Source organism: Procambarus clarkii, chromosome 56, assembly GCF_040958095.1.
Source record: "Procambarus clarkii isolate CNS0578487 chromosome 56, FALCON_Pclarkii_2.0, whole genome shotgun sequence".
NCBI lineage: Eukaryota > Metazoa > Arthropoda > Malacostraca > Decapoda > Cambaridae > Procambarus > Procambarus clarkii.
The window spans coordinates 8,158,794-8,183,690 of NC_091205.1; the positions used below are offsets into that span (position 1 = coordinate 8,158,794).

General features: G+C 48.9%; 1 protein-coding gene across 1 annotated transcript in view; it reads right to left on the reverse strand.

The window, feature by feature from the left end:
• Positions 1 to 15,901: 15,901 nt before the first annotated feature.
• LOC123770955 (glutamate receptor-like) overlaps positions 15,902 to 24,897 on the reverse strand; it is a 289,684-nt gene continuing 280,688 nt past the window's right edge. Inside the window, exons 7-8 of the mRNA XM_069305712.1 lie at positions 18,055 to 18,288; positions 15,902 to 15,944 (exon numbers count right to left, since the gene is read on the reverse strand). Of these exons, the coding sequence (XP_069161813.1) occupies positions 15,902 to 15,944; positions 18,055 to 18,288 (277 nt within the window). The remainder of the gene's footprint in view (positions 15,945 to 18,054; positions 18,289 to 24,897) is intronic.

Consider the following 24,897-nt stretch of genomic DNA (forward strand, 5'->3'; position numbering starts at 1 on the left):
GAGCCCCCCTAGGATACAGGTACTATGTGGCCCCTTGGCTACAGGTACTGTGAGGCCCCTTGGCTACAGGTACTGTCTGGCCCCTAGACTACAGGTACTATAAGGCCCCTAGGATACAGGTACTGTGAGGCCCCCCTAGGCTACAGGCACTGTGAGGGCCCCATATGCTACAAGTACTGTGATTCCCCCAAGGCTACAGGTACTGTGAGGCTCCCTAGGCTACAGGTACTGTGAGGGGCCTACTAGGCTACAGGTACTGTATGGCCTCTAGCCTACAGGTACTGTATGGCCTCTAGCCTACAGGTACTTTGAGGGCACCATAGGCTACAGGTACTGTGAGACCCCTAGGCTACAGGTACTGTGAGACCCCCTAGGCTACAGGTACTGTGAGGGCCCCCTAGGCTACAGGTACTATAAGACCCCTGAGCAACAGGTACTGTAAGTCCCCCTAGGCTACAGGTACTGTGAGGTCCACTAGGCTACTGGTACTATAAGGCCCTCTAGGCTACAGGTGTTTTGAGGCCCCCTGGGCTACAGGCACTGTAATGTCCCTAATCTACAGGTACTGTGAGGGCCCCCTGGCTACAGGTACTGTGAGGCTCCTGGGCTACAGGTACTGTGAGGCCCCCTAGACTACAATTACTGTTAGGCCCTCTGGCTATAGGTACTGTAAGGCCCCCTGGCTACAGGTACTGTAAGGCCCTCTAGGCTGCAGGTACTGCGAGGCCCCTGGGCTACAGTTACTCTGAGGTCCCCTGGGCTACTGGTACTGTGCGGCTCCTGGGCTACAGGTACTGTGAGGCCCCCTGGGCTATAGATACTGTAAGGCCCCCCTAGGCTACAGGTACTGTGAGGCCCCCTATGCTATAGGTACTGTGAGGGCCCCTGGGCTACATGTACTGTGAGGCCCCCTAGGCTATAGGTACTGTGAGACCCCCTAGGCTATAGGTTCTGTGAGGCCCCCTAGGCTACAGGTACTGTGAGGCCCCCCTAAGCTACAGGTTCTGTGAGGCCCCCTAGGCTTCAGGTACTGTGAGACCCCCTAGGCTACAGGTAATGTAAGGCCCCTGGGCTACAGGTACTATAAGGCTCCTGAGCTACAGGTACTGTGAGGCCCCTGGGCTACAGGTACTGTAAGGGCCCCCTAGGCTACAGGTACTGTAAGACCCCTGGTGTACAGGTAGTGTAAGGCCCCTGATCTTCAGGTACTCTAATGGCCCCTGGGCTACAGGTACTGTAAGGCCCCTAGTCTATAGGGACTGTAAGGGCGCCTGGGCTACAGGTACTGTAAGGCCCCTAGGCTAGAGGGACTGTATGGACCCCTGGGCTACAGGTACTGTAAGGGCCCCTGGGCTACAGGTAGTATTGTGCGGGCCCCCCCTAGTCTACAGGTACTGTGAGGCCCCTAGGCTATAGGTAATGTAAGGCCTCCTAGGCTACAGGTAGTACTGTGAAGCCCCTAGTCTACGGGTACTGTGAGGCTCCCTAGGCTATAGGTACTGTGAGTCCCCTAGTCTACAGGTACTGTGAGGCCCCCTAGGCTATAGGTACTGTGAGGCCCGTAGGCTACAGGTACTGTGAGGCCCACTAGGCTATAGGTACTGTGAGTCCCCTAGTCTACAGGTACTGTGAGGCCCCCTAGGCTATAGGTACTGTGAGGCCCGTAGGCTACAGGTACTGTGAGGCCCCCTAGGCTATAGGTACTGTGAGGCCCGTAGGCTACAGGTACTGTGAGGGCCCCTAGGCTACAGGTACTGTGAGGCCCCCTAAGCTACAGGTTCTGTGAGGCCCCCTAGGCTACAGGTACTGTGAGACCCCCTAGGCTACAGGTATTGTAAGGCCCCTGGGCTACAGGTACTATAAGGCTCCTGAGCTACAGGTACTGTGAGGCCCCTGGGCTTCAGGTACTGTAAGGGCCCCCTAGGCTACAGGTACTGTAAGACCCCTGGTGTACAGGTAGTGTAAGGCCCCTGATCTTCAGGTACTCTAATGGCCCCTGGGCTACATGTACTGTAAGGCCCCTAGGCTATAGGGACTGTAAGGGCGCCTGGGCTACATGTACTGTAAGGGCCCTAGGCTAGAGGGACTGTAAGGACCCCTGGGCTACAGGTACTGTAAGGGCCCCTGGGCTACAGGTAGTATTGTGCGGGCCCTCCCTAGTCTACAGGTACTGTGAGGCCCCTAGGCTATAGGTAATGTAAGGCCTCCTAGGCTACAGGTAGTACTGTGAAGCCCCTAGTCTACGGGTACTGTGAGGCCCCCTAGGCTATAGGTACTGTGAGTCCCCTAGTCTACAGGTACTGTGAGGCCCCCTAGGCTATAGGTTCTGTGAGGCCCGTAGGCTATAGGTACTGTGAGGCCCACTAGGCTATAGGTACTGTGAGTCCCCTAGTCTACAGGTACTGTGAGGCCCCCTAGGCTATAGGTACTGTGAGGCCCCCTAGGCTATAGGTACTGTGAGGCCCGTAGGCTACAGGTACTGTGAGGCCCCCTAGGCTATAGGTACTGTGAGGCCCGTAGGCTACAGGTACTGTGAGGGCCCCTAGTCTATAGGTACTGTGAGCGCCTTCTAGGTTATAGGTACTGCGAGGCCCCTGGGCTACAAGTTCTGTGAGGCCCCTAGGCTATAGGTACTGTGCGGGCCCCCTAGGCTATAGGTACTGTGAGGCCCCTGGGCTGCCAGTACTGTGAAGCCCGTGGACAACAGGTACTGAGATGGCCCCAAGTAATATTTTCAAATGGAAAACAAAGTTAAAGACATTTTAATTAATTTATTCAATGTTAATAATAATTACTGTTCAAACATTTCCTCTGTGTATTTCAATGGAAATAAAGTTCTCCAAAACATCGTTTTCATTACTGTAACGAACGTTTATTTTTGTTACAGTATTCCTTACTTTCTACTTTTTTTTTGCTTTATTTTCAAACTGGTCCCGCAGTGATGTAAAAAATATCCGGTAGAGGTATAAAATGTTTCATAGCTGATTGAAGCTCCATTGTTTCATGTTGCGTTGATTTGCTGACTTGATTGAACATCTCTAGTGTGATAGCCCGGAAGTCCAGCAAGACAACCATTTTGAACTGTGAGAGCTGTTCGTGTATAATGTTTCCTTCATAACTTGTAGCAGCTTCTGACATCCAACTTCTGAGATTAACTTCAAAATTTCTCGAAAAGAGCTGTGGCATTTATTGAATGCATTTGTAGCCTCGGTCCTTGTGAACCATCTGATGCTTAATCAACTACCAATGTAGAATCACTTCCATTTTCAGCTTTAAGGCACTAATTCATTACTAATCAACGTTGAGTTGAACTAGAGAAGTGATTGTGAAAGCTTTGTATAAGACCAAGTAATGAAGCTGCCTCAGTGAAGCCTTCCACAGCACTTAAGCCTACCAAATTAATGAAATGTGCATCACAGGGAATATAATATACAAGAGGATTGATATTCATAATATGAGCTTGAAGCCCCATGTAGCACCTTGGCATGTTTAATGTGTTGTCGTAAGACTGTCCTCTTTGACTTGCTACTTCAATTCCAATTTCTTTAAAAAAATTCAAGATAATGTTGGAAAGAGCTTCTGCAGTGTGTCTTGCAGTGGGAATGAAAGTGAGAAAACGTTCAACAAGGTTATTATCTGATATTCCAACATAACGAAAACTACAGTTAGCTGATCACTGTGATAATGTGTGAATTAGTTCTTACAGAAAAGTGTTTAACTTCCATGAATCAACTCTTACAGAAAGTATTTAACTTCCACGATACTGTGCTGTACCGTGGAAGTGGTTATAAAATTTACTACAGTGATTTAAAATTGACTTTCCTATAATCTCTATGACTTCTGACATATTGTTGAAGATAGATATGAAAGTTTTCCTCATCCTAGATAACCATATTTTCTTAAATGAGAACTAAGAAAAGAATCACACTCAACAAGTAGTTCAGTATCCCAAGGCAGTTGCCATACTGTTGAGGATTATGTTCTTGTTTACCATCATGATATACAAATTACAACTATTCTACCGGCGGAGGCCCCTGGGTTCCAGTCCCTACAGCCCGTGACCTAATCCGGCCCCTGCTCTTATATATTTTTAACTCAAAATGGTACTGTTGAAATGTACTAACATAAAACACGAAAACTTTTAACTCAAAACAATAACATTGTACTTTGGTTATTTCTCGTTATCTTGAGATGATTTCGGGGCTTAGCGTCCCGCAGCCCGGTCCTCGACAAGGGGCGCGGGGTTTTCGTTGCACACCCCCAGGAAGCAGCCTGTAGCAGCTGTCTAACTCCCAGTTATCTATTTACTGCTAGGTAAACAGGGGCATGAGGATGAAAGAAACTTTGCCCATTTGTTTCCGCCTCCACCGGGGGATCGAACCCGGAACCTTAGGACTACGAATCCCGAGCGCTGTCTATTCAGCTATCAGGCTCCGTTGAAGAAAATTATCTTATCTTAAATTATCGTGAAAATTATCGTGCGACTCTTTTCCTTTGTGTTCAAAATCAACTTGTATTTCACCTCACAGATGGCCTTCCACGCAGGAAAATGTAATTATTGCTGGGGATTTTAATGCTCATCATCAAGAGTTAGGTGCGACTGGGCCAGCCAATGCAGATGGGCGCCATTTAGCTGCAGCTCTGCGAGAAGTACCTGAGATTACACTTCACAACACTGGGGAACCCACTCACATTTAAAGAGGTTCCCTTGATCTTACATTAATCTCAACAGCACTCAAGCAACAGGCGAAGTGGGAAGCAGACCCGGTGATCACCAGTGACCACTATGCTACTGCTACTGTCACAACACTAAACATAGAACGACCTCCTACACCACCTGCACAACCTAGGTGGAATTTAAGAAAGGCCAATTGGAATATATACCAAGAGGAACTTGAAAAATGGTATGCAACATGCATGCCACCTGAGGATTTGAACGTACACGAGACCAATCTCCGGGAAGCCATTGCAGCTGTTGCAAACAAAGCTATTTCAATCATTTTCCCAGGAAACACAAAAAGAAAGACCTTTGGTTCTATAGTAATAAATTTGAAGAATAAAACCACAGTCACCATCTTCAGAAAACGTCTAAGAGAAACCCCACACCAGAAGGAAGAACTCTACTAAGAGCGGTGATGTCTGAAGCAAGAGGAGTTTCTAGAGATATAAAGGAGGCAAGATGGTTTGAATCGTGTCACACTCTAAATGAACATAGTAGTCTTGGCAAAATATGTGGTCAGATTAAAACTATATCAGGTCGACCAGACCGACCACAGGCATGTATTCAATCATTGCAGGAGGCTGGGAGACTTGCTCTCCAATTTGCAGAAAGAACAGCTTCATATGAGCTTCCTGCAATGATCAGAGGGCAGCAAGAACAATTAAAACAAGAGAGGGCAGCAAGAACAATTAAAACTATGCCCTCATGTCAGTCATTCATGAGGGCATAGCTACAGATGATGAATGTGACTGTCCTCTCACCAAACAAGAACTAATCAGAGCCAAAAACTGGTGGCAAAGACACTGCACCAGGTGTTGATAACATTACATACACAATGATCGTACATGCAGGTCCTGCTGGAGAACAAGGAATAATGGACGTTGTCAATGCATCTTGGCAGCAAGGCAAACTGCCAATCTCTTTGAAGAAAGCAGACATCATTCCAATTCCTAAGCCGAAAGAACCTGGCAATTACAGACCCATTTCATTACCATCATATATTAGTAAAACTGCAGAACGGATGGTTTTAAATAGGCTACTGTGGAAGACTGGAGACCTGCATAAACACATATTTGACTTCACTAGATGAGTAGGTACTGCAAACTGCATAGCTACATTACTAGGAACAGTTAACTCAGGTCCAACTACAGTGATCTTCCTTGATCTAGAAAAAGCTTTCAAACTTGCAAGCCCGCAAGCAATTTTATACACTTTAGTTAAAAAAGGAATAAAAGGAAATATGCTAGCGTGGATTCAAGATTACCTTTGTCACAGGTATGCCAGAGTAAAGTTCCAAGGACAAGTGTCAGACTACCACTTGCATGAGAATGGGACTCCACAAAGAGGAGTCCTCAGTCCTATAATCTTTTTAATATCCTTATGGAAAGCCCCGTTACCATGAAATTTGTAGAAAGGGTTACATTGCTAAGCTATGCTGATAATATAGCATTAGTAGTCACAGGTCCTTCACTTTTAAATAAAGCACAAGGGGCGTTAGATAAAGTAACAGCAGAATGCAGCATTTTTGGGCTAAAACTATCTGCACAGAAGTCTAAGGTAATGAGACTATGTGACAACTCTCCAGACAGGCACCTACGCATTCAAGACATTAACCTTCAGTGGGTTACGCAATATCAATATCTCGGAGTGTGGATAGATTCTAAAATGACATTCAACAAGCAAATTCAATATCTCAAAGAAGCAAAATGACGACTTAATATAATGAGAGCAATCACAGGGCCTCGTCTAGGAGCAGGATACAAAGTGTTAAGAATGTTTTACATACACGCTGTTCGTTCTCTAATTGATTATTCAGCGCCTGCCTAACTCACTCTTTCTCCTGGCCAGTGGGCAAACGTTGAGGTTATTCAAAATGATGCAATGCGAGTCACAACAGGGGCTCCCAGATGGACTAAAATACTGAACCTAAGACTGGAAACCAAGCTAATGTCGATTGAAATAAGGGTCAAAGGGATTGTTGCATGCATACTGACCAAGATATTGACAAGACCTAGAATCAGTTCACTTAAAGATATAATAACTGGAGCACCAACTCGAGACAGAAGAGCCTGTAATAGCATCAGATGGACCCACTGTGCAATAAACACTGTCAAGTGGGGGGTGGGCCGGGGCTCTACTAGCACTCAGCTGCAAGGGGCTCAAAAGGCCGAATAATCAGCCCCTCCGACTCCCGGGATTCACCGGAGTCTCCTTGGTCACACAGGAGAGGACCAACAATGCCCACCTCCGCAGGTCTTTGCTTCCATCACAAAAGGGGTGCCACTGATTCACCCTAGAAGCCCTTCAGTCAAACACGGGGAAACTGCTGTTAACAGTTCCGGCCTAGATCCGTGGAGGAGTGAAGGAAGACTCAGGCTTACCTTATAACAATAACCTCCCTGAATCTTGCTTGCCAGACAAAAAGGTTGTAGGAAGTCCTTTCCCGCCGGTCTTCTCTATCTTCTTCTTAACAAGGTCGCCAGCTGGGTTATTATATCTGCACCCCAGCAAAGCAGTTCAGTGGGTGTATTATATATTGTTTGTAGCCAGAAGATTGCTACTCCCATAGATCTGCTACTAGACTGTTGGCCCAGGGTACTCTCCCAGGAAGTTCTGTGTGGCTTTACCTCTCTCTAGCCACTACGTTAATAGTTGCCACCATTCAGGCACTGATACTGATCAGATGGCTAAGGGTGCACTTTTATATAGGTCCGTGCTGTCTTTACCACTCTCCAGGCAATAAGAACTTCTATAGAGAACGTAGTGTTCCCTAGGTGGTACTATGATAACCTACGTGTATGCTCATAGAGAAATATTATAAAAGGAGGCACACTTAAACACAGTGATAAAATGTGTGAATTTACTGACGCAAATTACATGAACACACATACAATCACAAGTAATACATGAATATGAAAATAAGGATAATAAGTCTGGAGATCGTCAGCCTCTTCTTCCACGACCTCCAACACTCCTCCAACTGGGCAGAAAGACAGGAGTCCCACACTCTCTCACAGGAGGGCCTCTTCACCACGTCGGCGTCTCTTCTTCACTGTCCTGCCATCCATACACACTGTCCCCTCTGACAGTCCTGGACACAAGCTGCCTTGCAGCCTATTCTACTACTAAAGAATTAATGTCCTATTGCCACATACATAAGTAAATATTGTGGCCTAACTAGCCTACTCACACAAGGGATAATGGGAGGGAAAATGATCTACCTTACATTCCTGGCTCACGACGCCTGTCCCTCGATGGTGTGAGGTTCCCACGCTTCCTGAGTCGATCCTCGACGATCCAGGAACGTTCCACAGGTCCTCAGGTGTCGTGGAGCCTTCGCGTCGTCGCCGTTCCAATCCCTGAGATTCAGCTACCCCAATCCTGGTTCATCGATAGGCGCTGAGCTAATCACTATTTTCCCACACTCGCCCCTTCCACAAGGCGTTGCTCCTTGTCCTAGGCACGGTGTCGTCCTTCCAAAACCCTCAGTGGATGTGACCCGGTCACAGCTAGGCTTGCCCGCCACACCTTTTCAGGCCCTCAACGTCCAGCGTCGTCACCGAATATTTTCCAAGTTTGCCAAACTCTTTTGCTCAATAAACTTGGTTCCTTTTTGCTTCCCAGAAGCGCGGGGTCTCCAATACGTGAGATGGGCTGCGATAGCCTGCACTAATCCACTAAGAAAGGCTTGTATAGCCTCAAATCCTTGAGAGCTGACCGAGGTGCGTCCTCTCGCTTCCAAGGTCAGGTCAACTCTGACGTTGGCGCCGCCCGGGGCACTCTGTGACGTCACGGCGGGCCCTGATTGGTCGCCCGCGACCTAAGTCGGCCAATCCGCGATCGGCTAGTGTCCCTTCCAAAAGGTCATATATGCATTAGGGGATACTCTTTCATTTTATATCAGGGCGCCAATTTCCCCTTACTTACAACTTATAATGTAACTTCCTTCCCTTAACTGGCAGCCGGTCTGGTCGCCACATATATCAATAGACTCCCTGAACCTCAGAGAATCAGAAGGGAGAGCTGATATGACTCTTAAAGCAGGCAAACGAAAGAGACAGGAGAGGGCACTGTAACATACCCCTCCCCTTAAAATAAGAGTCATATCGGAAGAGCAGCACTCAAGAGGGCAACCTATACTCTTGCTCCCTCCGTTCCTGAAGTGTCACTCCTCCAGTTGGTGACGTGGCTCGTACCACCTTGCCAGTCACTTGCCTCATTATATCTCCACCTCGCATAGGACCGGGTGTGATGGGTGTTCCCTGAACACCTACTAGAAATCCTCTCTCCGTGGCCACGAGTGTACTCCCACGGCTCGTTACCACTGTAAGATTCAGTGCATGCAGTGCCTCCACCGCGTCGTGCACTCCGAGATAGTCTTGCACTTCCACTGCGTCCTACAGGTACTCCACGTTTCCTCTCATGATCTCCTCTTCGCCAATCTTCTCTCTTCTCGGTTCCTCTTCTCCCATAGGTGCGTTGTCTCCTCACAGTGGCACTTGTCACCTGTACTCCATCCAGCAGCTTCCTCTCTTCCACACTAGGCTTTTGCGATGGCCCAATGCCCCTCTGGTTAGGCTGGCGCCTACCCTGGGTGTACCTATTCCCTGCTTTCTTCGTATTGCCTTTCCTATACCATTCGCTCCTTCGTTCCCGACGAACATCTTCACTCCTCCATGAGATTCTCTTCCCTGCAGACGTCTTCTTCGGTTCGTGGTTGGGCTCATCCACCTCCCTGTGGCTCACCTCACCACGGTGGTTCATCTTGCACCTACCACTATTCATCTGGCTGGCATAGGGTGCACTGCGTCGTGGATCCTCCACTCTGCCCCTCACTGCCGTTCGCTCATCCACTGAGCTTACTTTATTCACGTTTCTGTGTGGAGGGAGTGCGGTCTGCAGCCTCTTCACCGCCCCAGGCGTTTGTACAGCTGCTCCTCGCCACTCCTCCACACGCATCATCAGGCTTAGTCGGAGGTCCCCGTCGGGGTTTTCCACGACCTCCGACGACCTCTCTGCACTCTCGCCCTCGTTGTCGTCGTCTCTGGCGACGTTTCCCCTGGCGAAGTCGGCTTCCTCACTATCATCTGGAACGACCGATACCTCACCTGGCAGGGTTGTACCGCTGCTTGCAACATAGGCACTCCTGGCCCAATCGGGTTGTATCCTGCCTCCTCCGAGGTCATTACCCAGCACCATCTGTACGTGCTCTAGGGGTAACTTAGGGGCTACAGCTACTATAGCATTCTCGACTCCGCAGTCGGCAATCAGCTGTACTTCGTGAAGTGGCAACCTGTATTCCTCCCCCACACTGCGTATCCTCACCACTCCCACAGGTGAATCATTGAATTCCATGGGGAGAATACTCCTGGTTACCATACTTATGTCAGCACCCGTATCTCGAAGAACGGCAACCCCCACTGGGTCTGACTTTCCAAACTTCACGTTGGCCCCGAAAACGAAGGGATGTTCACCCAACTTCATTTCCCAACTATTCATGTTGGGTCCACTATAATATAGGGTGTGAACAAATACTCTCTCCTCTTCCAACATTTGTCCCATATTCCTTTGGTGCTCCTCACACTCGCGGGCATAATGTCCTCTCACACCACAGTTGAAGCATCGGCTGCCTCCCCTGGGCGGGCACTCGCCAGTCCCTCTGGCGGTACCACTTGCAGACGTCCCCTGGGTCCTCCTTGGACTCCTTGTCGTCGTGTCCGGGACTGCCGCACCTGCTCTCGAGCTAGGTCCACTGCTCACAGCTTGGGGCTTCCTCCCCGCGTCCCTTGAGCTCTTGAACTGGGTTACCTCATTGGGTACACTACTCTTGGGAGAGTCCCCACCCGTCCTCGCTCCTCCTGAACTCCTAAAGTTCCTTCCCGACCTGGGGTAAGGCGAGTGTCTGGGCGGCCCCTCCCTCCTGAGATGTAGTGCCTCCTCCAGCATGTCGGCTCGGTCCGCTGCAGCCTTCAGGTCCTTAATACCTGCTTCTCTCACCCTTACTCGAAACTCAGGATGGAGCACTGACATAAACCTCGCCATCACTATCAGTCGTTTGATATCATCCGCCGACTCCACTTCCTCCGCCTTCAACCATCGTAGGAATTTTCGTTCCATATCCCTGGCGGTCTCGGCGTAAGTCTTTCCGACGCCCTCGTACACTCTCTGAACCGCTTCTGGTACATCTCCGGAGTCAGTCGGAATGAGTGGAGCACCGCATTCTTAATCGCGTCGTAACTAGTACACTCCTCTAGGTCCAGCACGTTGTAGGCTTCCCGGGCCTCACCAGTCAACCTGCCCTGGATCAGAGCAGCCCAATCATCTTCCGGCCACTCCTTCAGAGTTGCTATCCGTTCAAAGTGTTCGAAGAACGCCTCAACTTCTTGTGGTTCGAACGTAGGTAAGTCACGTTCCCTTACCTTGAGGTCATCTCGCCGTGCAGGTAGTGAGGGCAGACCACGTTCAACGCGACGCAATTCGACTTCTTTCTTTGCCTTTATCTCCTCCAGTCGCAGTTGTCTCTCTCCTTCTCGCTGCAGCCGAGTTTCTCGCCGCAGCTCAGCTGCACGTTCCTCTCGCTGCAGCTGCAGCCGTGCTTCTGTCTCCTCTCGTCGCAGCTGGGCTTCCAGTTGCATCTTCATTATTTCCAGTTGCAGGCTCCTCTTACTACAGCTGGACCTTCCACTGCTCCCATGTTCACTGTGTTCATGTTCATGTTCACCCTCCACACTGGTAGGCGCTTGGGGTGGCTCTAGTCGGGACGGTTCACCATGCGACGGCTCTCCTCGGGACGGCTCCTCTTGAGATGGATCCTCTCCCGTCGCCTCCTCTCGAGCTGTGAGCTGTGCCATAATCTCTCTCCTTCGCTCCGCTACCTTAGTCGTCCACAACCTGATCCCAAAGTGGTTTGCCACTTGTTGGAGCTGGGCCTTGGTACACTCTTCCAAAATTCTCTCGTCCTTTGTGTCAATAAATTTCTTTACTTTGCCCTCCTCCATCTCTATACCATTGAGCATACACGACAGCACAGACAAGTTAGTAGGCACTAATTCCACCGCTTCAGTCCCTTAGCTGGATGAGTAACAGTACCACTGAATTCACTGGCCACACTGCATTAGTACCCTGGCAACACTTGTCTTGAAATTTGGGCCACACTGTAGCTTGATCCACGCTTCCTGGCGAAGTTCCCAGTTCTTGGCTACCAGGGTTCGAATCCTGGCAAGGTCGCCAGTTCTCTGTCACGTGGGGGGTGGGCCGGGGCTCTGCTAGCACTCAGCTGCTAGGGGCTCAAAAGGCCGAATAATCAGCCCCTCCGACTCCCGGGATTCACCGGAGTCTCCTTGGTCACACAGGAGAGGACCAACAATGCCCACCTCCGCAGGTCTTTGCTTCCACCACAAAAGGGGTGCCACTGATTCACCCTAGAAGCCCTTCAGTCAAACACGGGGAAACTGCTGTTAACAGTTCCGGCTTAGACCCGTGGAGGAGTGAAGGAAGACTCAGGCTTACCTTATAACAATAACCTCCCTGAATCTTGCCTGCCAGACAAAAAGTTTGTAGGAAGTCCTTTCCCGCCGGTCTTCTCTATCTTCTTCTTAACAAGGTCGCCAGCTGGGTTATTATATCTGCACCCCAGCAATGCAGTTCAGTGGGTGTATTATATATTGTTTGTAGCCAGAAGATTGCTACTCCCATAGATCTGCTACTAGACTGTTGGCCCAGGGTACTCTCCCAGGAAGTTCTGTGTGGCTTTACCTCTCTCTAGCCACTACGTTAATAGTTGCCACCATTCAGGCACTGATACTGATCGGATGGCTAAGGGTACACTTTTATATAGGTCCGTGCTGTCTTTACCACTCTCCAGGCAATAAGAACTTCTATAGAGAACGTAGTGTTCCCTAGGTGGTACTATGATAACCTACGTGGATGCTCATAGAGAAATATTATAAATGGAGGCACACATAAACACAGTGATAAAATGTGTGAATTTACTGACGCAAATTACGTGAACACACATACAATCACAAGTAATACATGAATATGAAAATAAGGATAATAAGTCTGGAGATCGTCAGCCTCTTCTTCCACGACCTCCAACACTCCTCCAACTGAGCAGAAAGACAGGAGTCCCACACTCTCACAGGAGGGCCTCTTCACCACGTCGGCGCCTCTTCTTCACTGTCCTGCCATCCATACACACTGTCCCCTCTGACAGTCCTGGACACAAGCTGCCTTGCAGCCTAATCTAATACTAAAGAATTAATGTCCTATTGCCACATACATAAGTAAATATTGTGGCCTAACTAGCCTACTCACACAAGGAATAATGGGAGGGAAAATGATCTACCTTACATTCCTGGCTCACGACGCCTGTCCCTCGATGGTGTGAGGTTCCCACGCTTCCTCAGTCGATCCTCGACGATCCAGGAACGTTCCACAGGTCCTCAGGTGTCGTGGAGCCTTCGCGTCGTCGCCGTTCCAATCCCTGAGATTCAGCTACCCCAATCCTGGTTCATCGATAGGCGCTGAGCTAATCACTATTTTCCCACACTCGCCCCTTCCACAAGGCGTTGCTCCTTGTCCTAGGCACGGTGTCGTCCTTCCAAAACCCTCAGTGGATGTGACCCGGTCACAGCTAGGCTTGCCCGCCACACCTTTTCAGGCCCTCAACGTCCAGCGTCGCCGCCCAGCGTCGTCGCCGAATATTTTCCAAGTTTGGCACTCTTTTGCTCAATAAACTTGGTTCCTTTTTGCTTCCCAGAAGCGCGGGAGTCTCCAATACGTGAGATGGGCTGCGATAGCCTGCACTAATCCACTAAGAAAGGCTTGTATAGCCTCAAATCCTTGAGAGCTGACCGAGGTGCGTCCTCTCGCTTACAAGGTCAGGTCAACTCTGACGTTGGCGCCGCCCGGGGCACTCGGTGACGTCACAACGGGCCCTGATTGGTCGCCCGCGACCTAAGTCGGCCAATCCGCGATCGGCTAGTGTCCCTTCCAAAAGGTCATATCTGCATTAGGGGATACTCTTTCATTTTATATCAGGGCGCCAATTTCTCATTACTTACAACTTATAATGTAACTTCCTTCCCTTAACTGGCAGCCGGTCTGGTCGCCACATATATCAATAGACTCCCTGAACCTCAGAGAATCAGTAGGGAGAGCTGATATGACTCTTAAAGCAGGCAAACGAAAGATACAGGAGAGAGCACCGTAACAACACCATCAGTACATTCGATATAACAAACACAATCACTGAGAGGGGTATCGACAAAATACATGCAGACTTTGTAATGCAATCCCCTTGCGAATCGCTGCCAGCAGACCTTAAGATGATGGTTCTTGAGGGAAAAAGAACCAGACTAATCCTCATCTGCTACGTAATATTGCATAGAGGCAAATAGAAGCAAACTTGGTATCTGACAGCTTCACATACTTCACAGATGGATCAGTAGACGAGCAGGGACAAGAAACCGGAGCTGCAGTTAAGGCAAGGAACTCTTTAAATAGTTGGAGGCTCTCAAACGGGTGTTCAACTTTACAAACAGAGATGCTAGCCATTCAAAAGGCTTTGGAACATGCTCTTGCTGAACACTGACAACATGTTATCATACATACAGATTTGAGAACTGCCATTGAACCCTTGCAACAAGAACACATACATGACAACATCCATCTGATAACAAATGTCATATCATTAATGCAAACACTCAAACGTCAAGGCCGTCGGGTATTTATCAACTGGGGTGCTAAGTCATGTTACCTTACCTTGAGGTTACCTTGAGGTGCTTCCGGGGCTTAGTGTCCCCGCGGCCCGGTCGTCGACCAGGCCTCCTGGTTGCTGGACTGATCAACCAGGCTGTTAGACGCGGCTGCTCGCAGCCTGACGTATGAGTCACAGCCTGGTTGATCAGGTATCCTTTGGAGGTGCTTATCCAGTTCTCTCTTGAACACTGTGAGGGGTTGGTCAGTTATGCCCCTTATGTGTAGCGGAAGCGTGTTGAACAGTCTCGGGCCTCTGTTGTTGATAGAGTTCTCTCTCAGAGTACCTGTTGCACCTCTGCTTTTCAACGGGGGTATTCTGCACATCCTGCCATGCCTCCTGGTCTCATGTGATGTTATTTCTGTGTGCAGGTTTGGGACCAGCCCCTCAATTATTTTCCACGTGTAAATTATTATGTATCTCTCCCGCCTGCGTTCAAGGGAGTACAGATTTAGGCTCTTTAGTCGGTCCCAGTAATTTAGATGTTTTACTGAGTGGATTCTAGGAGTAAAGGATCTCTGCACGCTCTCCAGGTCAGCAATTTCTCCAGCTTTGAAAGGGGCTGTCATTGTGCAGCAGTACTCCACTCTAGAGAGCACAAGCGTTTTGAAAAGTATCATCATCGGTATAGCATCTCTAGTGTGGAAAGTTCTTATTATCCAACCTGTCATTTTTCTTGCAGTTGTGACGGCTACTTTATTGTGTTCTTTAAAGGTAAGGTCTTCCGACATGAGTACACCCAGATCCTTTACATTGCCTTTTCGTTCTATGTTATGATTTGCCTGAGTTTTGTACGTGGTTTCTGTTTTTATATTTTCAATTTTTCCGTAGCGCATGAGCTGGAACTTATCCTCGTTAAACACCATATTATTTTCTGCAGCCCATAGAAAGACCTGATGGGAATAATAGGAAATAAAATTGCAGACGAAGCTGCAAAACTTGCAACTATGCGGAGAAATGTAGACATTTATATACCACAGAGTCTATCACATATTAAGAAAGTAATTAGAAATAAAACAATGCAGATGATTTACAGTGACCACAACACAGCAGTTGCCACTTCAGGATCTGTGGGTTGGTACAAGAATTCAACCAACTACGAACCACTTATTTTGATGAAAGGGAGCAGTAGAACAACAGAAGTACACTTACATTGCATCAGGCTTGGATACCCATGTGCATGGGAAACAGGCTTACAGGTTCTAGAAGATGAGAGGAAATGCCAGCACTCTGGAGAAATACCCGACAGTCTGCTGGAACATTATCTAAAACAGTGCACAGTTACATACCCAATAAGATTTCAACTTAGATTCAACAGAGCAGAAGAAGTTGCTAAACACATTGGACCAAATCTTACTGAAGCGACCATACAAGTCATAAATACTCACACTCCGCCTAAGTAAAATAGAAACAAGTAACACTTAGTGGGCCAGCCAGAGGCTTAGGGCCCACGCAGGAATTTCCCTGCAAAAAAAAAAAGGGAATTTAGTACAATTTAGTACACTGTGATACAGCGGCCCATGAGGGTTATTATTTTCTTAAAAATAGCTGCTGAACGTTCAAGACTTTGTGCTTGTCGCATGTTGAGTCTTAATGAGGACATCAGAAACGTTAGTCAGTGTTGATAGTATTCTATGCTTACCGTAAAATAACTATGTCTTAACTGGACTCAATACACAAAAACACTAATATTCCAATAAGTATGCAGGATTGTTAAATAAAACTGTAGTAATTGTGCTCAAGGCACAATGTAATAAGCGAGTGAGTCCCGAGGGCCACATGCGGCCAACACGAGGTCTCATGTGGCCCTCCGCTACAGTATTTGACTCACATTATTTATGCCATTGTGCTATTGATCTGTGGGTTGGTACAAGAATTCAACCAACTACGAACCACTTATTTTGATGAAAGGGAGCAGTAGAACAACAGAAGTACACTTACATTGCATCAGGCTTGGATACCCATGTGCATGGGAAACAGGCTTACAGGTTCTAGAAGATGAGAGCACAAGGTATGGTATGCCAGATCTCAGTATGTAACCTTTCAAAGACAGGAATTTAAGAGATTTAATGAAAATATTGCAGCAGTGGGCGGCCACCACCTGCAGCAGTGGGCGGCCACCACCTGCAGCAGTGGGCGGCCACCACCTGCAGCAGTGGGCGGCCACCACCTGCAGCAGTGGGCGGCCACCACCTGCAGCAGTGGGCGGCCACCACCTGCAGCAGTGGGCGGCCACCACCTGCAGCAGTGGGCGGCCACCACCTGCAGCAGTGGGCGGCCACCACCTGCAGCAGTGGGCGGCCACCACCTGCAGCAGTGGGCGGCCACCACCTGCAGCAGTGGGCGGCCACCACCTGCAGCAGTGGGTGACCACCACCTACAGCAGTGGGCGGCCCCCATCTGCAGCAGTGGGTGGCCCCCACCTGCAGCAGTGGGTGACCACCACCTGCAGAAGTGGGTGACCCCCATCTGCAGCAGTGGGTGGCCCCCATCTGCAGCAGTGGGTGGCCCCCACCTGCAGCAGTGGGTGACCACCACCTGCAGCAGTGGGTGACCCCCCATCTGCAGCAGTGGGTGGCCCCCATCTGCAGCAGTGGGTGGCCCCCACCTGCAGCAGTGGGTGGCCACCACCTGCAGCAGTGGGTGACCACCACCTGCAGCAGTGGGCGGCCCCCACCTGCAGCAGTGGGTGACCACCACCTGCAGCAGTGGGCGGCCCCCACCTGCAGCAGTGGGTGACCACCACCTGCAGCAGTGGGCGGCCCCCACCTGCAGCAGTGGGTGACCACCACCTGCAGCAGTGGGCGGCCCCCACCTGCAGCAGTGGGTGACCACCACCTGCAGCAGTGGGTGACCACCACCTGCAGCAGTGGGTGACCACCACCTGCAGCAGTGGGTGGCCACCACCTGCAGCAGTGGGTGCCCACCACCTTCAGCAGTGGGTGACCACCACCTTCAGCAGTGGGTGGCCACCACCTGCAGCAGTGGGTGACCACCACCTGCAGCAGTGGGTGCCCACCACCTTCAGCAGTGGGTGACCACCACCTTCAGCAGTGGGTGGCCACCACCTGCAGCAGTGGGTGACCACCACCTGCAGCAGTGGGTGGCCACCACCTGCAGCAGTGGGTGACCACCACCTGCAGCAGTGGGGGGCCACCACCTTCAGCAGTGGGTGACCACCACCTTCAGCAGTGGGTGGCCACCACCTGCAGCAGTGGGTGACCACCACCTGCAGCAGTGGGTGCCCACCACCTTCAGCAGTGGGTGACCACTACCTTCAGCAGTGGGTGACCACCACCTGCAGCAGTGGGTGACCACCACCTGCAGCAGTGGGTGACCACCACCTTCAGCAGTGGGTGACCACTACCTTCAGCAGTGGGCGGCCACCACCTTCAGCAGTGGGTGACCACTACCTTCAGCAGTGGGTGACCACTACCTTCAGCAGTGGGTGCCCACTACCTGCAGCAGTGGGTGCCCACTACCTGCAGCAGTGGGTGACCACTATCTGCAGCAGTGGGTGCCCACTATCTGCAGCAGTGGGTGCCCACTATCTGCAGCAGTGGGCGGCCACTACCTGCACATGTAGAGAGATACTTCTACAGCCAGCACAAGCAGGGCCACAATGGTGCCCAGCAGCATAACGATGAACGCTCCCTGCAGGTGGTCTAATGCGAGGGGCTGCAACCACTGGCTGCCCACCGTCTGTGACGACGTCTCCGGACTGTCCCCCGAGGTCCGGCGAAAGTCCTCCACCACCGTCCCACGCCAGTACTCAACCAGCCCCGCCTGGGACATCCAGCTGAGGTACCTGTCGGTATAAATGCCACCTCTGTGATAGTTGACTTTCAGACATAAATTAATATCAGCTTTGGCTTTAGACTATAGTGATATTTCTTAACGTAACAGTGTTCAGTAAATCTAATTAACTCTTGTAATATTTATTAAATGGTATTTATCTGCCTGAATTAACAACCGTCAGTGAAACTCATCAAATTCTTGCAAACCTTCAGCTGAAACAGGATAGATATATAGCATAGAGATTATTAAAAGGGTAACTCAGCATATATGGAGCATAATTTTCCATAAACCATGGAGAAAATACAAGATATTTTGGTGAGAAATACTCTTGATGTTGAAGATTGTTACATCAGGTCATTTCACCACAGTTGCTAGCATCCTCAGTTTCTGTTCCGTTCTTTTTGAACATATGAATTATTAACCAATTTAATATACAATGTTATGAAATGATGTTAAGTCTATCTGCATTGGAACTAGGTACTGTTAAGTATGTATGTGCATGGAACAAAGTGCGGTTAAGTATGCATGTGCATGGAAAAAAGTGCTGTTCAGTATGCATGTGCATGGAAGAAAGTGCTGTTAAGTATGCATGTGCATGAAACTAGGTGCTGTTAAGTATATCTGTGCATGGAACTTAGTGCTGTTAAGTATATCTGTGCATGGAACTAGGGGTAGCAAAGTTTATCTGTTCATATAACTAGGTGCTATTAGGTACAAGGTGTTTCACAGAATTTGATATCGTTTGAGATATAAATACCTGAGTAACCACACAGTACAGGCAAATGAAACTAAACAGGCTTAATGTTAAGCAAAATAAATTTATTCGTCAAAATTCGAATGAGAAAGTCAGAAGTATGTGGATTTCATAAAGGATTTCATTGGTGTTCAAAATGCGCACCGCCTGTGACCCGGCCTACGTCAAGTGGGTAGTCCAGCTCCCGCCACACACCCTGCAGCAGGTAGTCCAACTCCCGCCACATACCCTGCAGCAGGTAGTCCAGCTCCCGCCACACACCCTGCAGCAGGTAGTCCAGCTCCCGCCACACACCCTGCAGCAGGTAGTCCAGCTCCCGCCACACACCCTGCAGCAGGTAGTCCAGCTCCCGCCACACACCCTGCAGCAGGTAGTCCAGCTCCCGCCACATACCCTGCAGCAGGTAGTCCAGCTCCCGCCACACACCCTGCAGCAGGTAGTCCAGCTCCCGCCACACACCCTGCAGCAGGTAGTCCAGCTCCCGCCACACACCCTGCAGCAGGTAGTCCAGCTCCCGCCACACACCCTGCAGCAGGTAGTCCAGCTCCCGCCACACACCCTGCAGCAGGTAGTCCAGCTCCCGCCACACACCCTGCAGCAGGTAGTCCAGCTCCCGCCACACACCCTGCAGCAGGTAGTCCAGCTCCTGCCACACACCCTGCAGCAGGTAGTCCACCTCCCGCCACACACCATTCAGCAGGTAGTCCAGCTCCCGCCACACACCCTGCGGGGTGTGAATCCGGAACAATTTCTAACACACAGTTATCAGAAGGCTATTACACACAAGCTGAACTGCAGGCCATTCTGGTGTGTTTGGAGGAAGTACGTCATGACGACAAAGATGTTTTTGTATTTGTCGATAGCCGAGGAGCACTTGATTCCTTAAACAGTCGAAATCCAGTCTTCATGTCCATAGTTGAGGATTGTAAGAAAAGGATAACTGAGATACAGCTGAAAGGTCACAATGTGAAATTCATGTGGATTCCATCTCATGTTGGAATAGTGCTCAACGAGGTGGCGGATGACTTGGCCAAACTTGCCACATCAAAACCACAAGTTGACATCGAATGCGAATTCACAACGAGACAAATAAGAAGCAAAATCAGAAATATTCTAGCACAGGCAGAAGTGGCGAGGAGAGGTATAATGTATGAGGGAAGTCAAACCATGCAACACTGCATGTATGTCAGTCAAAACACCCATTTCACTTATGGTAAAAGAAGAAATGCTTGGAGTGACTCTGTGCACATGCGGCTCAGGCTTGGGTACAAATATTACTGGGAATATGGGATAGGTGTTCATGATAATGACACCAAGTGTAAACTATGTGGTATGTTAAGGTCTCATACCCTTGCCCATTATGTTCTTGATTATCCGTTGATTAATGTATATAGAAACACGGATATAAGGAATGTTCCTGAACAAATAGCCTGGATGTGTCACAACGGAAAGGTTGATGATATTCTGGAGAGATATAAGAATTTTGCACCAAGACTGTAAACTTTTATTAAATTATCTGCATGTCTCTTGCAAATTGTCTATACAGTATACCTAATTCATAAAAGTATTTGTGTGTACATCTGATACCATACTACTTGTGTAAAGGAGGAATTGTATATGTTTATCTCTCAGAATGTTCGGCAATATGTTAATTGTTTGTGGTGTGTGTCTATATATTTATGAACACGTTGTACTGAACGGGGTGAGAATAGCTTGAGCTACCTCATCCCTTTGTGTGTATTTTACCTCAATGAACTTATTTAAATTTCAATTACCCTATATTTTATTTTTTTCTGAGCTCCAAACTTCAAAAATCCTTTCTCAATTATTTCATTCTATTTTTTTTTAGCTCAAACTTGATACTTTCTTTGGTTAGGATGGAAAGGGTTGGCCAACATCTATATAAATAAAAATGAAAATGTTCGTTTGTTCAAAATCGCTAATCTCCGAAAGTTCTTCACTGAATGTTTTGAAATTTTGACACTACGTTCCATTCGCATATGAGTGTGTTTTTATATATTTACTATATATAGATATCATGTTTGTGACAGATAAAAACATGCTTTTATTGAAAATCTGTTTTTCATGTGAGTTTTCATCTGAGGAACATCTCTGAAACCTCTTGACTGATTGCTTTGAAAATTTGACACAACATTGCATTCGAATACGTGCGTGTTTATATATACCTACTATATACATGCCACACCTATGACAGGTAAAAACAAGCTTTTTTTAAAAACAGCAAAATCTGTTGGACGTAAGAGCAACACACGCTATACTACACATGTTATGATTCCATTTCAATGTTTCCGATTGCATTGATGAATTGAATTTTCATAGATTTTTATATATTTTCATTTTGATTTAAATATTTTGTGTGACATTGCATTGGAACTGAGCTGTGTTGTCCGCCTCATACCCTTCATTGCATAAGTATAAGTATAGATGCAACACCTGTGACAGGTAAAAAACATGCTTTAAAAAAAAAGCACCATCTGTTGCATGTAAGAGCAACACATGCTATAGTAAATATGATACGATTCCATTTCAGTGTTTGCGATTGCATTGATAAATTGAATTTTCCTAGATTTTGATTTATTTTCAATTTGATTTAATTATTTTATTTGACCTTGAGTTGGCATTAAGCTGTGTTGTTTACCATACTATTCATTTCATGAGTATAGCTTATTTTTGTATTTTTTCATTTTTTTAATTTCGCTTTTTTAACCGTTCTTCTTATTTTTCAGTGATGGGATCATGAGGTCATTTGATGTTTCCAATTTTCTGAAGGGAACATCTGATCATTTGGAAATGCATCTGACAAGGGAGTAGGAAATAGTGGGTTGGATGAGGAGACGGGAATGGGGGATAGTGGGGAAGACGAAGGTACAGGGGAGGGGGTAATGGTGGGGAGGATGAGGGGACAGGGGAGATGGGGACAAGGGGACGGAGCAATGGAGAATGGTGAGGGAGGAGAAGGGGACAGGGGAGTGGGGGATGATAGGTAGGACGAGGGGACAAGGGAGAGGTGGGAATGTTAGGAAGGACGAGGGGACGGAGGAGTGGGAGATGATGGGGAGGACGAGGGGACGGTGGAGTGGGAAATGGTGGGGAGGACATGGGGACGGGGTGGGGAAAATGGTGGGGAGGATGAGGGGACGGGGAAGGGGGGGGGGAATGACACGGAGGACTGGGGACAGGGAAAGGTTGCAGTGGCTCAGCAACGCACATGCGTTGCTGAGCCACAGCAACGGATGGCCGGGTACTACTTGTTGCTAATATGGACACTGAAAGCAGACTACCGAAAGGACAGAGGCAACTGACAGGATCCTTGAAGGATCTGGCCCAGTATTTCCATGCCACCCAATCCCCCCATACCTAATGGACAACTTTATTGACGACCTGAGGGACGGAGACCCACATGCCTGGAGGGATGTCGTGCCGATCATGAATGAAGAGAATGACGTAACTGACGTAAAAATTACCTAGTAAAGAAATGGATGAGAAAAAGATCTAGTACGGAACGTCTGAAGAACACTACAAACTTCATAAGGAAACTCCAGTCTCTTAAAGATCCTATATCACAAGGGGCGTGCCTCTTCTCTCTCTGGACGTAATCTCTCACTATCCAAGTATACCACAGAGAGAAGCGGCTAAAAAAGTGGCAGAATTTGTTGACTCCAACAAAAATAAACTTATACAGGAGCTCAGACAAGCAGGAATCTTTAGGCCACCAACAAGGGAACTGTATGAAGAAACGCCCGAAACGTTTCTTGCCCGAAACGCATTGCGTAATAGTGGCTTTAGGCATTGTATGTACTAGCTCTATCTATATATCAATCCATTAATGTAACAACACTTGTATGTATGTACCTTACCTGAATAAACATATTTATTTATTTATTTATTTATTTAAGAAGCTATCTTTTACGTACCCCTCTGTGGTGTCACCTAGACATGGTGAGGGGCTCACGTACACCTCCCTGGGACTGGTGAGGGTTGCCTTTGCCCACTCTACTGCCCCTCTTTGGGTGGAGTACGTGCAGAAGGGCATTGCGTAGGGGCCTTTTGAGCCACTGGACCACCCGCTGGAAGGGTCGCCCGTGAGGGGCTGCCCTGAGTTGATGGTTGAGTGTTCAGGCTGGGGCGATAGGGGGAATGGGCTCTTAGTACCAGTGTGGGAGAATGGACGATGTAGTAGGACTCACCTGTTGAAAAGGGGGGAGCACCGCTGGGAACGACGCACCCTTCCTGCACTGACCTGCGCTCGGCCTCCCTGGCTACCATGGTAGGTGGTATCCCTTAGTTCCAGGTCCCAAACCTTTAGATGCATGGATGACGACACGACTTCTCTTACCCAGGCTCATGGGGTGGGCGACCAGGCCCTTGAGTCGGACTGTGCTGGAAGACCAGGCTCTGTAGCCCCTGCTACAGGGCCCGGTTTGGGCCCAGACTGGAGTACTACTCCCTGCTCCCCCTCCCTCCTCTGTGGTAGGGTCGAGCCCCAAGCCCTCTGTGGTGACAGCCTCGTCCCCTTGCACGGCTCCATCTCTCATTGTGACTACTGCGCCTTATGATTCATCTCTCTCTCTAGAGGTTCTCACCGCTGTTCCCGCCATGGCCGCTCTAGTAAGCTCCCTTTCCATACTAATTCGTACCATGCCTTGTTTGGTCCTGCTACGTGGACTAAGTACTTTGACCTCCATCATTTAGATTCTTCTCCTCTTGACGATTTTTCCCTTCATAGTCATCTTGTTGATTCAATAGATGCCCTGTTACTTTCAACCCCTCCCGTCTCGGTACATGTGTCATTGTTGCCGATTCTCAGGATGCAACCACCCGCTTGGCGGCCTTATCCAGCATTGGCGAGACCCCTGTTCGGGTCTCCAAAAACACTCGGTTAAATGCCAGTGTTGGCACTGTTCTCCTCCCACACCATGTTGCAACCGGTTTTAGAAATCTAAAGAACTGCCACGAGGATATTAAGCATATCCAGGTGGACACATTTACTCGTCCCTCTCGTGGTCATCGCCGTCAGCCCCTTCTAGTTGTGAAAATTATCTTTGATGGTAGGACCCTTCTGCCCTCTGTCATTCTTGCTGGTGCCAGATGCTCCGTTCAGGAGTATATTCCACTTCCTCGGCTCTGTAATAAGTGCTGGAAGTTTGGGCATGGTGCCCTCAAATGCTCCAGTCCTGTCTCTCGCTGTCCCATGTGTGGGGGTGAAGGTCACTCTAAGTCAGAGTGTACTTCTCACCAGGCCCGCTGCCTCAATTGCGGTGAGGCCCACCTTACCTTCTCCCCTGCGTGTATACATTACAAACTTGAGGTAGCCGTCCTCAACTTGAAGCACCGAGAACGTTTTTCTTTTTCTAAGTCTCGGCGCCAAGTTCACTGTCTCCCCCCTTTCACTGGCATCTCTTATGCTCGTGTGCTGCGCTCTTCCTCTCCTCATCCTTCCCACCTTCCTCAGTCTCCCAACCGTTTCCAGGTCTGTTACGGACCCGAGCCCAGTGTCCGAGCACGGAGCAGTGACGACCGCGCCATCTGTGGGTCAGCTCCCGAAACCCCCTCCAAATGGACGGCGCCATCTAGTGAGGACGAGAAATACCAGCCACAAGGGCTAGTTTCCCGTCCTGATCAGCTCATAACACAGCCGCTGCTGACCTCTGGTGAGGTGACGCTTAGACAGCAACGCTATCTATGGAGTGGATAGGTGGGCGTTTGTGTCTAAGCCAGTAAGTGAGATGCCCTAGAGTGTAACCGGTACTGATGACGTGTCTGATTACAGAGTCGACCTGGGACTGCTGTAATGAACGTTGAAGCAGTCTACCCAAGGCAGCCGAGTAACCTCCACGCATTTGC